This window comes from Phaethon aethereus (genome assembly GCF_964289735.1).
Source record: "Phaethon aethereus genome assembly, chromosome: 2".
NCBI lineage: Eukaryota > Metazoa > Chordata > Aves > Phaethontiformes > Phaethontidae > Phaethon > Phaethon aethereus.
Genome location: NC_138582.1, coordinates 44982984 through 44999741, shown reverse-complemented (window position 1 = coordinate 44999741; position 16758 = coordinate 44982984). Strand labels below are relative to the sequence as shown.

Sequence of the window (16758 nt, the reverse complement as noted above, 5' to 3'; positions counted from 1 at the left end):
ACTTAGAGATCTGGACATTCTTTTTCAATGTATACTCTCAGAGTTCAGTAAGTAATTATTTGGGATGGAGAACGTTAAATTACTTAAAGATTTTTTTTTTTAATTGTTTTTCAATATAAAGGAACACTCTTCATAACCTAAATGGGTAGCGTGGATTCATTATCTGCCTAGCATACTCTATATACTCAGCTACTTGGCAATACAATCGTTATTTGCAAATCCCATTATAACTGAACACTATTTTATTCTGAGAGCAGAATTTACTTCCTTATGTAAATTCTGACCAGCTCAGCTGTGTGGTTTAAGATTCTTACAGCAACATCTGAAAGCAATCTTCCATTGTAGGTCACTGAGTGAGTCACTTCAGACACCACTTACAAGCCTTCTGCTGGGTAGTTTCTGAGCGCCCTGAAACACAGTGGGTAACCTGGCATGGCTCTAGTCAAGCCATAAATATCTGGGGATTCACAACCTTACTTTGATTTCTTGTCATGTTTCCCATGCATTCTTAAAATGTAAGTTCCGATAGCATTGAACTTAAACAGTACATGCAGCCTAAACAGTCAACAATTTTCGCCTAAATTCAAAATGTCATTTATAAAAATAACTCACAAAGACTTCAGATCTCTGAGTACAATGCTTGGTACGATTAACAGCTGTCCGCTTCTGTTGCCATCTTTGATCCATACCATTTTACATGCACTATAAACAGCATAATCGAAACTGATTTCTCAAGCAGCTCAACATACGGTATTCCGTATTCTTCTGAGAAAGTCAAAACTAATGATAAAACAGAATAAGAGTACTTTGTAAGACTCCCACCCATACTTTGCACAGCCCAGATACTCTATCTTCCAGTTATGAGATTTTAAGTTCTAATGAATTACTGAGCAGTGAAACAAGAGGTGAAACATTTGCCCTACTATGCTTCATTGTAAGGTCTACATTACCATCAAGGAGAATTTAACTATGTAAGTTTTGAATACAAGCAGTACTGTATTTTCAGGAATAATTTGATTTTATATAGTAAGTGCACAACGACAGCTATACTAGACCCGGCACAATAATGTACATGCAATAATATCTGCCCTGTAAGAAAAATTAGAGCATGAGCAAAGGTCACACACCCACGGCCTCAAAAAGAAAGTATTCAGTTCTGATTAATGTCAAATAGTTGCTATTTACTTTCCAGTTCCTCACATGTTTGACTTCACCTGATGCAAGCAGCCTTAGGTAAAGTCTCCCAACTGTCTTTAAACAACCTGAATGTAGCAAGCCATCAAAAGGGGAAGGTCCACCTTGCCCCAGCTGGATGTTACTGCAGCAATCCCTGTGCAGGAAACAGCAACTGCAAACAGGCTGGACCAAAAAACTGATACAGTTGAAATTTAAGCCAGAAGAAATGAACAAAACAATTAGTTTCCCACTGGTCAGTTCCCAGCTCTGGTCTGCTGGATAGCCGCTTGAGCACCAGTTGTAGCACAGGAGGGAGCAAGGAGGCACCTATGCAGAACGGAAGCCAGGGCCACCCCTTCCAGCAGCAGCCTACACCCAGATTGACCTGCTTTGACCATCAGGCACCATGGTCTTAACTCCAAGACTTCTACAGCACGAACACCCTCTGGTCCTTAGGTAGGAAGAATACTTCCCATGTTTCACAGTGTTTGGACACTTAAGGATCAGTCAGCTATAAATAACAATGTATTAAGACAAGTTTGACTGACTTAATAATACTGTGTTTAAAAAAAAAAAAAAGAGACAGAAGACTATTTTTACTGTCTCAACAAATAAACAGCAATTTCTTTCCTCAAAGGACAGTGATATCCAGAAGGGTTAGCTGCCCCACCCACAAAAAAAGGAGTATCCGAGGGAATTCCCAGAAGTTTGGGGGGGGGGTGGGGGGGTGGTGTCATATTTCCTCTACTTCATTGCCTAAACTAAGTTGCAGTATCTTTAGAGGGGAACAAAAACAAACCCACAAAACTCTGGCAGGGCCTTTTTTTTTTTAAAAACTTCAATTAATAACTCGAGAGCTAGGTCACTCAATCCATCTGCTGCTTTTAGAAGTTTTTACAGTAACTCAAGTTAATATGGAAGTCCATTTCTCCACTCCACAAAAGTTTAACCACTTATGCACTGTATACAATACAGCTGGACTTCAAGTTGTAAATGGAAAGTTAAACATAAATAGTACATAATTTGCACTATTTACCAGTGAACTCTGATCAGATCCTTTACAAACTATGCATTTAATTTCTAATAAAAGTCATTATCATGGTTTAAAAAAGCATTTTATCAGCATATCTAGTATTATCTAAATTTAATTACTAAAATTAACCCAATTACTATTATCTAACTTTTTAAAGGTAGGTTAAAAAACGTCTGCTGTAGAGGTTGTTGCTTCTTACTAGAATCTGGAAGTTGCAAACTGTGACAAATTGTCCATTTCTACATACATATACCATCAGATGGATATGAAGTCATTTCTATACCATTTACAAAAGAGTAATAAAGGATCTGATAAAATACTTCACAACTGATAAAAATGAGGCTGACCTCAAATGGCAGGGGACTCTAAGACCTCCTGGTATTTAGCATATTTTTCTAGACAAAATGGCAAATATTTAAATCAGTAGAAAATAATGTAAACTGGTTTCTATTTCAAAATTGTAAGCTGAAATTATATACAAAGAAACAGAGTACAGCACGGCGTACAAACAAAAACACCTGGAAACAGATTGAGATTCCAGTGTTTTCAACTACATTAAAATTAAGCACTACAACATACCCTTGAATAAAATCCTTCTAACATAAAGGTTTCATTAACTGCTTTCATTGCTTTAAGGGAAATTAAGCAAAAAGTATTAACTCAAAAATTAGGTTTTTAGAACTATGAAGGCTTTAGAAAGTGCAGTTCTATTTCTCACTACCTGTAATTCCAACAGAATTTTAACATCAATTTTTTACAGGTTTTTTTTTCTCTCCTCAGAAACCACTTTATAACCAAACTTCAAAGCCTCCACACTCAGACGAGATTGTGTACAAGTTCTTCAGAGTACCTGTTATATTTCACAAAGGAAATAGTCAACAGGTTCGTTAGCGCTTAGTAGTGCGGTATAGTCACTCTAGCTCAACAGCAGGCAACAAGACTTCAGAAATGAGTCATGTCGCAGAAACTGGCTTCCTACTGCTTGCCAGCCCCAATAAAAAAATATATTAAACATTTTCCTCTGAATACACTTTCACAGTAATGCACTGGTGATAGTCAAAGAGTAAAAAACAACTATGTCAGTGCAGAAGATTTCAATACTTACACAGGAGCACAAATATATCTAAAGCAAGGCAGTGTCAAGGATTCGCATCAAGACTGCATACAGTTAAAACATGCAAGAGCAGGGAAAAAGAAGTTTGTGTGGCCATACCTAACAGTTTCTTCCAAGACTTGATAAGAGATTTTGCTAAAGATGTAACTTCTTCATCTGTGCTTTGCTTGCGTATCGCATTCACTGACATTCCAATTCTGGTAGACTGCAACAGAAATAAAAATATACACTATAAAAGGTGACATGAAGAAAATTTAACAAGTAAACATACATAAAGCTGTACTTTGACAGTGTTTTTTAAAAGTATCTTTCTTCTTTGGGTTTTTTTTTTTTCTTTAAAGAATATCAGGATGAAATGCTGCAAGCCTTTACAATATTTATTTTAACAACATGGACATTTTAAAGAAATACAACAGTATTACTATTTGTCTCCACCACAAAAGTTGGGGCAGGAAGGAACAGGAAGGTCAAGGGGGGGTCCGTCAGAAGATTTTTTGCTCTCAAACTGTTTCAAAAAAGCTCTGCAGAACCACCTATCTAAGCCAAGTACAACATTCAAAACACCTAACAATGTGAAAATCACATATACATCTCAATGTTATAGAAAATTTTTAGCAAATGTTCTAGCCTCAAAACCTTATTTTTCTGTGAAGCAGTGACTGTGTTTATATTCTGGCATGATCAGAAGGTTGCCAACTGCTTTAGTGACTTCATACTCTTAGAATTCCCATTTAACGGCTGTGGAAGAAGCTGTAGTACCAGTTGGAAACGACCACGTTTTAGGTTCCTAATAATTTTGGCAATACTCAGATTCTTTAAAAATCTTAAGCACAGAGGGTTCTGCGTTTAGATAGAAACAGTAGGACTAGCCTTCCCCTCTGAAAAGGCCAAGATAGTGACAGGCTTTAATCCTTTGGCACTACTGCCACCTATAGAGTGAAACGGAGATTAATTTACAATCCGCTCCTTTTAAGACTCAGAAGATGATGACACAAATTTAGCTCAACAGCAACAAAAGTTTAATTTTAGAATACTCTTGACTAACATGTTAATCTGACTAGTAGAACATTTCCACACTTTTAGCCTCACAAGACGACAAAAGCTTTTAACAACATAAATAAGTATATTATCATTTCATATTTTGATTGATGACTAAATTTTGTTAATTGTTCTTAAGATGCTTGGGTTTGTTGCATTTACCATTTACAGGAATCACTAAATATAAATTATTCTACTTACTTTTGCAGTAGTTCATCATAAATTTCCTTCTCCTTTAAAGGAAAATTTAAATCTTTGTAGCTTGCTAAAAATGGAAGTTATTTGTGCGTGCAAATTCTTCCTTACAACCCACACAACACTTTTTGGGACACTATGGATGTGCTAAATGACTGGAAGTGTACTGAAACATTCAGCAGCTATTTCAGCAAAGGAAACACATCAAACAATCTCAGGTCTGAGCATCAGCTCTAAACACTTATTTTGGATTACAGAAAACAGGCGAGTAACCATCTGTAACTGAAGTGTTTCAAGATGGACTCTGCTCACTCAGACTAACAGTGAAATGTCAAGAGAGTTGGCCAGTTTGCCACATACTCTTGACATTATGTTCAAACAATAAGGAATAACATGTGCTTGGAAGTCCATAAAATACTCACCATACCTGAGTGGGAAAATATATCTACAAAAAAAACAACCCTCCATAGATAACTGGGCACATTCACAGCCTACTCTCATCAGCAAAAAAACAAGACACCAACTTACAGACTTACTTAGGCAAGTAAAACTCAAAAACTCAAGTAAAACTCAAAATTAATTGGATAAATCACAGAATCATTAAGGTTGGAAGGGACCTTTGAGATCAACAAGTCCAACCATTAACCCGACACCACCATGGCCCCTAAACTATGTCCTGAAGAGCCACATCCACACGTTTTTTGAACACTTCCAGGGATGACGACTCCACCACCTTCCTGGGCAGCCTGTTCCAATGCTTGACTACCCTCTTGGTAAAGAAATTTTTCCTAATATCCAATCTAAACCTCCCCTGGTGCAATTTGAGGCCATTTCCTCTCATCCTATCTCTAGTTACTTGGGAGAAGAGACCAACACCCACGTCACCACAATCCCCTTTCAGGCAGTTGTAGAGAGCAATAAGGTCTCCCCTCAGCCTCCTCTTCTCCAGATTGAACAAGCCCAGTTCCCTCAGCCGCTCCTCAGAAGACTTGTGCTTCAGACCCCTCACCAGGTTCATTGCCCTTCTCTGGACACGCTCCAGCACCTCAATGTCCTTCTTGTACCGAGGGGCCCAAAACTGAACACAGGGTTCGAGGTGCAGCCTCAGCAGTGCCGAGTACAGGGGCACAATCACTTCCCTACTCCTGCTGGCCACACTATTCCTGATACAGGCCAGGACGCTGTTGGCAGTCTTGGCCACCTGGGCACACTGCTGGCTCATGTTCAGCCGGCTGTCAACCAGCACCCCCAGGTCCTTTTCTGCCAGGTAGCTTCCCAGCCACTCCTCCCCAAGCCTGTAGCGTTGCATGGGGTTGTTGTGACCAAAGTGCAGGACCCAGCATGTGGCCTTATTAAACCTCATACAGTTGACCTCGGCTCATTGATCCAGCCTGTCCAGGCTGGATTAATTTCTTCTCTGATCCCACAGGAGAAACAGAGTATGGTAACTGTCTAAAACTGTCAGCTTTCTTAAGGCAGTACATCAACATAGTTCATTTGTTTGCTTTTACAGAGCACTTGTAAACTTCAGGCCTCACCTGAAGAGAGGGGAAGGAATGATCTACCAATTTATTTGCTTGCAAACTGACACAGGTAATCACAAAAGATCAGTGTTATATTCCCAAAATGACTATGTTTTAATGACAAACCAGCTGTCAGCATTTGACATTTCCTCAGTCTTCCAGCCTACAGATTTGTTCTTGTGAGAGCCATTTTAAGTGGAAAACTCAGTATTTTTGCATATCCCAGTGTAATCTACGGAACTGCTTTATCTCTGTGCCAGTTTGTAAGTGTGCAGATATATGAAAACCTCCCTCATCCTGTCCAAAATGCATTTTTAATGAATCGTTCCTCCCCCTTCAAATTCTAGAGCACTTCTCATTTGCTATCTGAAAGTAAGAGGCTCAGAGACACCAAAAGACAGCTGTTTTCACCCCTGAAGCATTCAAGCTGTAGGCCAAGCAGCCTTCAGCTGGTATGAGCAACAGTTAGAATAAATAACCTATGACTGAACCCAAAACAACGCTGCAACGTAGTGGCAGCTACTCTTCTCTAAACCAGACCAAACAAGAAATGTAAGGAATATAGCTGGGGAAGCAACCACTGAAGCAAACAGACAGTACCACCTTTAAACTGTAAGGGAGTATGAGGACAGAGAGAACTGGTGAGCACCTGGACCAAAGCAGAGACAAATCAAGCCCTGAAGAATAACCACCTCCAGGTTCCCAGGTCTCATCGGCTTGCCAATGAACTGGCAAGAAATCAGTAACAAGGACTGTACCTCTCAGCCTAGTTCTGCGTACGTGTGTGTAATTTCCAGTAAAACCTGTTTGTTAAAATAAAGACTTGCTTAGCTATGCACTACCCACAATCAGCACCAGGGACACGATGCCTTTAATGCTGTGTGGCTGCTAAACAGATTCGCAATTCTGACCACCAGATAAATCACATGTGAGGAAGGCTACTGGCTCCCTGCCTAGCTGAGCAAGGATCAGGTTGCTTACATAAAACCTGTTAGATATGACACAGTCATACTGTCTGTAACCACTTCAGCTTTCTGTGACAAAAATCAGGCGAGAAAGACACAAGCACAAGTCCAGACTACTGATGTGCACCTTCCTATTCTACATACCTATAAATTGTTCAGAGGACCTCACCAGCTCAGACTGAAGCAAGTCACATTACAGGAAAAATCATCGCTTCTCTTGTAACACAGAAATAATGAAATTATCATGTCAGCTAGCAGTGCTCTTCTCAGTGTAGCTAGCCTCCAAAACTGCTTAAAAATGGGTAGGGAAGTATGCTTTTTCACTCCTGTCCTGCATTTCATCAGCGCAAACACATCAATAGATACCTCAATCTACACAGAGGAAGTTAGCGCTCCCACTCTCTCATGATCATCACCCTTCTTGACATTAGCACACTAATGATCCACTACCAGAGCAATGCGTATGATTACTTTGCATTTCAACTGTTGCTCTGAGTCCTCCATTGCTTTACGTCAGACTTCACATATTTATAAAACTCTCAACAAAAATAATGTAAATTTGAGTCTAACCATGTTGCTTAATGCAATCTTATGCAGCATAACTGTTTTGAATACAGCAGTGGATACTTAAGTAAAACTTAACTAAGCTGCAGCCAATCAACTACACTGAAGTATGCTAAAATACCTGATCCCTTTAGACCTACTGTAACAGAGAAATCTTCTTTACAAACTTACATGATGCTTGACCCAATTCAGATTAAAAACAATTTTTAATTGCAAATATTATTTCACTCTAGAAACAGGTACCTGTCATATGGATGGGAATAAATAAGCTTCTTTCAGGTGTAGCATAGAAAACTAGACAGAATTAACATCCAACCCTACGTAAATCAAGTCAGGGTTACACAAGAGGCCTGAAAGGCAGACAGCTGAGTTTGTTTATACTTAGCAAAATTAAGAGTACCCCCCTGTGGATAACATTAATAAGGTTTTCATTGCAACTAAAAAAAGAATGTTATCTACTTGTACATTCTTCATATCCTCAAGGTTCAAGGGTAAAATTGTTCTGCTGTTCTGTGTAAAGCTTCTCCTTCTAGTATCACTCTTCACACTAAACAGAACAGGTTTGCATAGCAGCATTTACAGAATTTCCGGAGCACTTGCAGAGAGATTTTTCCATTCCAAAGGCAAAAAAACATTATTACACAATACTTTGTATTAAGACCTGCACAAAAAAACTCAGAAGAATCATGTTAACAGAGTGTTTTTCTGGGTTTTGTTGTTGTTTTGCGTGGGACACAAGGGTTTTTTTTTTCCAGTGGGGTTTTGTTTTGGGTTGTTTAAGGATTTTTTTTCAAGGAAGGAGGTTGGACATAGGGAAGGAAGAAGGTTGCAGTGTTACATCAGACATGTTCATTCATGCATGAAGGTGACACTTTCAAATTCCTATTTTCTGTCACAAACAGTATTAGTAATAACGTACTAAGTATACTCTGCAAATATATAGGATGCATACATCAGGAATGACATTGCTACTGACACTTAAGATTTGAACCTCATAGCTAATTCTCTATCTATGACCATTAACTGACACTTAGAAAAAAGTTATTTTTCAGTCTCTTCCAATTTAAGTGGCTACCACAGCAAATCAGGGCTTATATTTAACCCTACCAGTTGAAAATTTTCAGAGATAGGAAATATTCAGTTGCTCTTCATTGATGACAAACTCTGAAACTTGCAATGCAAATAAATTTCACTGAGTTACTTTTTGAAAGAATTTACAAATATATAAAATACTATGTTAGAGATGTAGATATAAGCAAAATTTAGAGAGAGTATGCATGCAAGTGAGAGAGATTGTACCACACCATCACTTCTGCCCAGGGGAATAAAAGGAGAGTAGGAGTAGTATAATTAACTTAAGAAATACACTACTCTCAGTTGGATGGGGAGGGGGAAGGAAATGGTCAAATACAACTTGCCTGAAGGCATGAACGAGGCTTCTCCTCACTTACAGTCCAAAGCCAGGTAAGAACTAAATAAAACTACATAACCAAAGAAGGTATCAGCTGTAAATCGGGGGCATTCTCCTTCAGAAGGAAGGAAACACATCACATTTGTGTTAGTAAGAACCTAAGATCATGCGTAAGGTAGGTTTAGAAGCGGCTCTTCCCCTTTGTCCATGACCAAATTCACTATTTTCAACTTAGACAGAAAGACAAGCTTTAAGAGCTTGCTACTGGAAGGAATCACTTAAGATTAAGTGCCCTAAATTAGGGTGATATAAGACTAGTTAGACTATAACAACACTGATCCTTCCAAGGAGTTTCTACATAGCAATCTACTTTAATAGTGCAACCTTCTTCCAAATTTGCTGGCATCACCATCACTATGAAGTTAATATTTGCAACATAACAACAACAAGAAAATCATACCTGTAACAACTCAAGTGTCATGGGAATATTCTTAAGCTCCTTCAATAAATCAAGAGCTCCAGCCTGCAAAAAACAAAGAAAAGAAAAAAGTCAGTTTAGTAGCAATCTGGTACTTCAAATATAATAGCAACAACATACTCTTATCTGCCTTCAAGGTCCCAGATTGGATTCAAACCATCAGTTCCCAATTTATCCACTGAACAACTATAAGACAAGGGATGTTCTGCTTCACAAACGCTAAGTATTAACAGGTCTTAACTCAGAAATCAAAGTATTCACTCAAAGACTAGAGAAGTTTTATCCCATATAATTCAAATGAGAGTTAAAGCAATCTGTCAATTACTACTAAACCAACACACATCCTCAAGAACACAGCCTCACGGGTATTTCATTTAACAGTACCAGAAACAAGCAACAACAGCAATTTTCAGTTCAGAACAACCACACCTGTTTTAGCACAAGAACTTGGAGTTGAGAAGCTCTGCACAGTCCACCAATAAATGCATATATATATATGCTCATATAACTGTATAGATAAGACATATATAGTCATCATGCTTAACTGTATTTGTGGTGGTATGGTAAAGCCAGAAAAATTTACTGGTTTAAAAACTGTGATCAGATTACACTATTTACTAGACACAGCTACCGTTTCCCCAATAGAGAAAGACAACTTTGTGAGTGTGTCCACCAACAAATGCCCAAATAAAAAAAGCTGAGCAAGACTTGCTTTCAACTCTTATTTTCAACTATTAAGTTTAAATATTAATTCAATGAAACACATAGATTAGGTTGCATAGATTAGTGCAGACTACACCCTTCAGCCTATACCAGGCTGGCCAAGCATCAACACACATTCCAAACTAGAAGTCAGAGCACATCCTAATGTGCTGTAACATCTGAACTAATGCACTTGTTTCTTACTCAGCTGTCATGGGTTTTCCTTTTTTCCTTTTTCCCCTGCTAAGACCATAAGGAAAGGTACAAACTAGTACTGTGTAAGCAGCAACTTTCTAGATAGATGAGAATGTCAGAGATTGTACTGTTAGGCATTAAAAAACTCTATACAGAGCTACTCTGACTAACAGTTCACTCCTTGGCAATGCCGGCCTTACTTAAAAAAAAAGTTTTCATAAATGTGAGCTCCGTAATTTACTTTAACCTCTACATCCGTGATGATTTATCACATCTACTTAAGTAAAGCTCTGCAACATCCACTTCTTACCATGCACATGGGTTGTCAGACTATAGCAACCTCCTAAAGGTTGAGATGATCTTGGTGTTATTCAAGTGCATATAGTTCTGAACCTGTGAGCTATGCAGAGCAAGAACGCAACCGCCTTCACATACGAGAGGCCACTCTACCCAGACTAAACCCATTACCTTCCTGCTTTTTTTTTTGTTTTTAAATTCATGAGGTTTGGAAATAAACCCCACAAAAATTCCAACTCGCAAATCTTTGGAATTTGATTCCTTTCTGTGAACTTACCCCATTTTATTTACTTGTATATGCATTTTGCTTGCCTTTATTTTTAAATTCTCCCTAATCAACTTCTAATATGACACCTGTTGCAAGGAAACTCTTATAATCTCCTGTGCTACATCTGCAGGTCTTACAATTTAACCACTGAAGACAGCACACACAATAACCACCAAGAGGCTGAGAAAGATGGAACTTCTGTGTCACATCCAAACAGGCACAGCTTTGGACACTTTCAAACATCTGCTATAATCTCTGCTTTTTTAAACACATCTGACAGCAGAGATGCCTCTAAAAACAAACATTTCACTATGTCCCACCATACAATTCACTTATACAATTAAAGTTTTTGCTATGATGGCAGAATAATAAGAGTCTTTTTTCACTTTTATTCATGATATATAAAAACTTCTCCAGCTTTAACCATAGAATTTTACCAGCAATGATGCAAGACTGGGAAATGTCATACTGTTTTCAGGTGCTAAATTAAATTAGCATACTAAACCGTTTCTTTCTCTAAGCAGCCATAAGCATGGTTTCTTCTGTGCAGACATAGGTCCAAGTTAATTATCTTCAATGCTACAAAACCAAAAACCAAATTCAAGAAAATTTTCTTAGCCAAAACAAAACTAATGACAAAAGTCAACGTGCCATTTTCAAAAATATAATCCAATAATACTTACCTCCAAACCGATTAAGCTATTAGAAAACTGAATGCAGTATGTGATTTCAGAATAAACACAGATTATTGTAGTCTGCAATTTCAGCGTAACAAGGACACTGTAATGCAAAGTAGCACTCTCTTCACCTCATCTTCGAAATACAGTCTAGTCAAAATTTCTTTGGCTCTGTAAAATCCCTTTCCAACTGTACGTATCAAACCAGCTTTATTATTCCTAATCTAAACATTTTCCAAAATTAGTAACTTGATACATAGGAGCTTAACAAACCATGTAATAAGTAAAAAACCCCAGGTACTCTCTACACAGATGTTATCTATATTTCATGCTGTTTTCTATACCAAATCACCAAAATTTCTCAGTGCACTCATGCCTTCACTCTAATCAACTGTATTAAGTGCACCAAGAATTAGATGCCCTAAAATTAAATTTTAAATAGAGTTTAAACTCACAGCAACTAAACAGTTTTTCATAACCACTTTTCTTAGAATAAAGTCAAATGCCCTCTTTTCCTCAAAACCAGAGTGGAAGTTGCACAGTAAAACTTGTAATTCCTATTTTTCTAAGGTGAGACTTCTCTGTTTAAAACATGTTCTTAATGGTTGGGGTTTTTTTAAATAAATCTTAATAAATAAATAAATCTTAATAAATCTTCTTTTAAAGGTATTTCTAGAATTTTACAGAAAATGAAGGTCAATGCCCCATTCCGCTAGGCTGGTTGGCTTCCAGTTTACTTTGTTACTTGTAATAAGGGAAGTCAGCTTCATACAGACATTGCAGATTACTCCTTTCAGCTTCTCTCAGTTGACCAGATCATACCACCAGAATAATGTTCTATATTCCTACCTTACAGCTATGCTTCAGATAGAAAACAAAGTACTTTTCTTAAGACAGCAGAGCTATCCAGTTATAAATCTGTTCTACTTAAGGGAGCAAACATTTAATAACACAAACAATTTTACATTTTATTCTGTAAACTTACTCAATTGTTCTTGAGTTTTTCAATCCATGGGTGCAACTGTATTTTTCATATCTATTCATTACAGCAGCTTAATGAAAAAAAGCATACTTACATACAACAAAAGCTATAAAGAAAGCACCACGTGTTTTAATCCAATTACAGTTATTCTGAAGGAAGAGTAATACCTATTTCAAACATGCAACCAATATTTGAAGTAACAGCAGAAATATGTATCTCAACGTATTAAATACAATATTGCATTATTATTCTGTCCTTCAAAACAAAAGAACTGCATGTATCAATTCACTAAAATAGTTATGAAATCTGCACAGCTACAATTAAATCCTTAATCAAGGCAAATCATCAAGAGTCTAACTCAGGAAGGGCGTCTGCATGGCCTGCCTTTTCAACTCATCAAAAGAAATGCCAAACAGCACCTTGCCACAAGCCAGAGAGTCACCTTTTGTAGGAAAGGTGATGCATCTCTTGCCATCCAACAACATCGGTGAAAAAGTATCAAAGCTTTTTTTTTTTTTCTTTTATTGATGGGTTTCATCACATCATTCCCATTCAAAGACATACAGCAAATACCTGTTCTTGTTCAAGTGAAAATTGACAAAGGAATACAAGAGGTTGTCAGGAGCATCATTATCCAGCAGGTACTTATGCAAGAATGCATTTCGCAATTCAGCTTCTTCTTTGTGAGACAAAGAATTACCTCTTCATAGAGAAGATCTTAATAATTTTGCTAAAGTTAGCATTTTAGCTGCAGGGAAGGATTAGGTAGGAAATCACATTGTGCAATTAAAGAAGAAATACCTTATAAATGACGAAGACTAGTAGGAAAAACAGAGACATCTCCTGGGTTAAATACTGATGTACTTCCTCTCCTATCATACAACTAAGGGTTTTTATCATGGTACACACGTGTGCTTTGGATAAACTGTCGGATCTCCACTATCGGCCACTGAGGCACCTCAAGCCCTCAGCCTTATAAGTTTTTTGAGACAGCGCCAAAGCAATGACAGAGCCACTTGTGTGCAGTAACAAGCTGGAACAAACAAGCTCTGTTCCAAAAAAGTACAAAAGCACAACTGCTTCTGGTGCTGCCAGCACTCTCACTCCTGGGACAGGGGCAAAGATGAAGACCCAGACGCTGGCTCCAGCCAGGCACAGCCTGGCCCAGCTGTGCGCACTACATCCAGCCACATCAAACCTACGCTCACCCTAGCGAGGACACTGCACCACTCCCTCGAGCTCTGAAAGTTAATTAGGTTACACACGCTAGAACGTGAATACATGTCCCCAGCTGCTGCTTAGGAATTACAGCCAAACTCCTAAGCCTCCCAAGATCACAGATAAATACACTGTGGTCACCAGAAGCATCTCTGGTATCACTACAGCACTGAACCCCAGCCTCAACAGTCATTCCTGTATCACCTGGGAGTTACCATTTTCTTTCTATTGACAAAAGTCTTCCAAATAAAATTGAATTGACTGCACTTTATCATCCACATTGCCACAATATTTAAACATTTCACAGTCAGTACGCTGAAAAGTCCTTGACTTAGTTTAAGCACAACTACTTAGCAGCAACTAAAAACATCACTATGTTAACAACATTTTTCCCATACTAAATCCAAAATACAGCACTGTACCAGCTATTAAGGAGAAAATTAACTCTATCTCAGCCGAAACCAGGACAGTTCTATATCAAGGGTGTATGTAAGAATAACATTTGAACTAAGCTAGCTGAATTCTACCTAACCATATTCTAATCTCCATTCTGAGCCAAAAGTTATTCCCTGAATTAATAAACACGGTTAAAGTGATATTCATACTTTGTTTCAGGTTTAAAAAAAAAAAAAAAGTGGCTCGCATCCCCCATCTGCTTCAAAAGTTTGCCCACACAACTCCGGCGGCCCTGCCGAAGCAGGGCTAGGGTTCTTCATTCGTATTTTAGCCTGCACGCCCCACATAAAACTTCAGCTTTGACGCCTGAAAGACGACCGCCGCTACAGGGTACTCTGCTCCAGCTGACCGGGCTCCCCCCATCGCTTCACGTCCAGCTCTGCAGCGAGGCCCATACTGCGGCTGTCGGGAACGGGAGCCGGGCTCGGTGCCCAGGCAGGCACCTCCTCCCGGCCGAAGGCGCCGGGCTCGACGCCGCGCCGGAGCGGGGGGAGGCACCGCTGCCCGCCCGCCGCCAGCCGAGGCAATCTGCGGGCAGTCGGGCTAGCTGGCAGGGCCAAGGCCCCCCCACAGCGGGCGGGCCGCGCCGGCCGGCGGCTCCGCATCCTCTCCCGGCGGGGCGGGGAGACCCGTCGCACCCCCGCCGGGTGGCGAGGAAGCCACCAAGGCCGCCAGGCAGCCGGGGCGGCTGAAGGGCCCCCGGGCGGGCCCGCTGGAAGGAGGGAGCACGGGGCCGACCGGGGCCCGCAGCAGCTCCGCGCCACCGAGCCGCCTCCCGTCCCGCCCTCGCTCACCGCGTTCTTCTTCTGCACCATCTTGTCCATCTTCTTGGCGATGCGGATGATCTCGTCCTCCGTGGTCATGGCTGCGGTGGCCCGAGCGGAGTCCGGCGCGGCACGTGGGAGGTGAAGCCCGCGGGGCAGACCCCGTTGCCCTCGGCGCGCGGGACGCGGCCGGGGCCGCCGCCGAGCTCTGCGGGCAGGAGCGGAGCCAGGCGGCCGCGCAGCGCCCCGACCCAGCAGCCCGAGCGGCGGCGCCAGGCAGCGCGCGTCGAGCGCCGGCCGCGGGAGCCAGGCAGCGCTGCGGCAGGCCGAGGCTATCGGCGGGCGGGGGCGGTGGGCCGCGTGAGTGAGCCTCACACCCCACCCCGCCCCGCCCCACAAAAGGCCAGCAGAAGCACAATTAAATGCTCCGACCCGTCGCAGCACCTCATCCTCTCCAGCTCGCAGCGCGTCTGCGGGCAGCAAGCTCCGTGCGCGCCGTCCCGTTCGCACAACGCGTAATACGCGGCAAAACATGGTACCGTGAATTCGCTTCCCACCTTCGAGCTTCTCTTCAGCTGCCAGAAGGCTCAGAATTACAGCAGAGACCTGATGTTGTTAGCTTCCAAGTGGATGGAAAATCCCCTCTTCCGTGTGATGGAGAAGGTTGATGAGGTACTTCTGTGCAAGATGGAGTGAGGATTTCCAATTCCAGTTCTAGGGCAAGTTTGGGATTTACAGGTTTAGAGTGAGCATGACGGAGTTGAACTTTTGCACTGGCCAGGTGTCATGAGGTAATGTGCTACAGTGCTTCCACGAATGGATAGTCTTAATCTTGTATGTGCTCCAGTGGGATACCATGTTCATAAAGTTTGACAAATTTATCATATGTGCCATCAATGAAATTCTGTTCCTGAATTGAGTTATATGCCTTGCTACTGTGATCTGTTTTTTTTTTTTGGGGGGGGGGAGGCAGGCATCATTAAACCATTTTTTCTGTAAAATAAAAGCATTTACTTCAAGAAAATGGCACACCAAAAAGCATTATCTGAAGGTTACACAAAGATTGCATGAGGAGAATCCCATACTGAGATGCAGGAGGATGCTTATACATCCTTCTGGAATCCATTATTAGTAAGCAGTCTAATGCTGTAGATGCCCGAGTTGGAAACTGAGGACTGTAAAATACGTATGTTTTAGAGAAGAGGGGAGATGGGCCTCGTCCATGAAATGACATTCAGGGAAGGGATTACAGCAAGAATTGCCATTGCACTTGTGTGTCATCTACTTTGCAGCAAGAGTGTCTTGTGTTTTGAGGCCGTAAGAAGAGACAGGTGGTTTTCTTCTACATACAGGTGCTCAGTGCACACAATGGTCGCAAGCATCTGCCAGTTGAAAGACCTGCACATACAGAGACATATTAGGAGCAATTAAAATCATTTGGGACCTAGACAAGGTCTTCCCACAGGTTAGAGTTAGGCTATTTTGGGGAGGAAAAAAAAAATGAAGTATCAATGCTTGCCACAACATTTAAGGGATCATACAATTTCAGGTTTAATTCCATTTTGTCTAGATGCAGTAACCTTGTACCTGTAATAATCGACTCATGTTAAATAAGATGCTAACCTCAAATGAAATTTTATCATCATTTTTCCTACAACCACATCAATGATAAAAGCAGCTGAGCTATTGCTACACTATACAG

At 40.5% G+C, this 16758-nt stretch overlaps 1 protein-coding gene across 1 annotated transcript in view; it reads right to left on the bottom strand.

The window, feature by feature from the left end:
• The window catches only part of LOC309402444 (transcription elongation factor A protein 1-like), a gene marked incomplete at its 5' end in the record, with an annotated part of 51001 nt that overhangs the window by 13752 nt on the left and 20491 nt on the right, over positions 1 to 16758 (bottom strand). Inside the window, 2 exon segments of the mRNA XM_081996275.1 lie at positions 3423 to 3528; positions 9480 to 9542. Of these exon segments, the coding sequence (XP_081852401.1) occupies positions 3423 to 3528; positions 9480 to 9542 (169 nt within the window).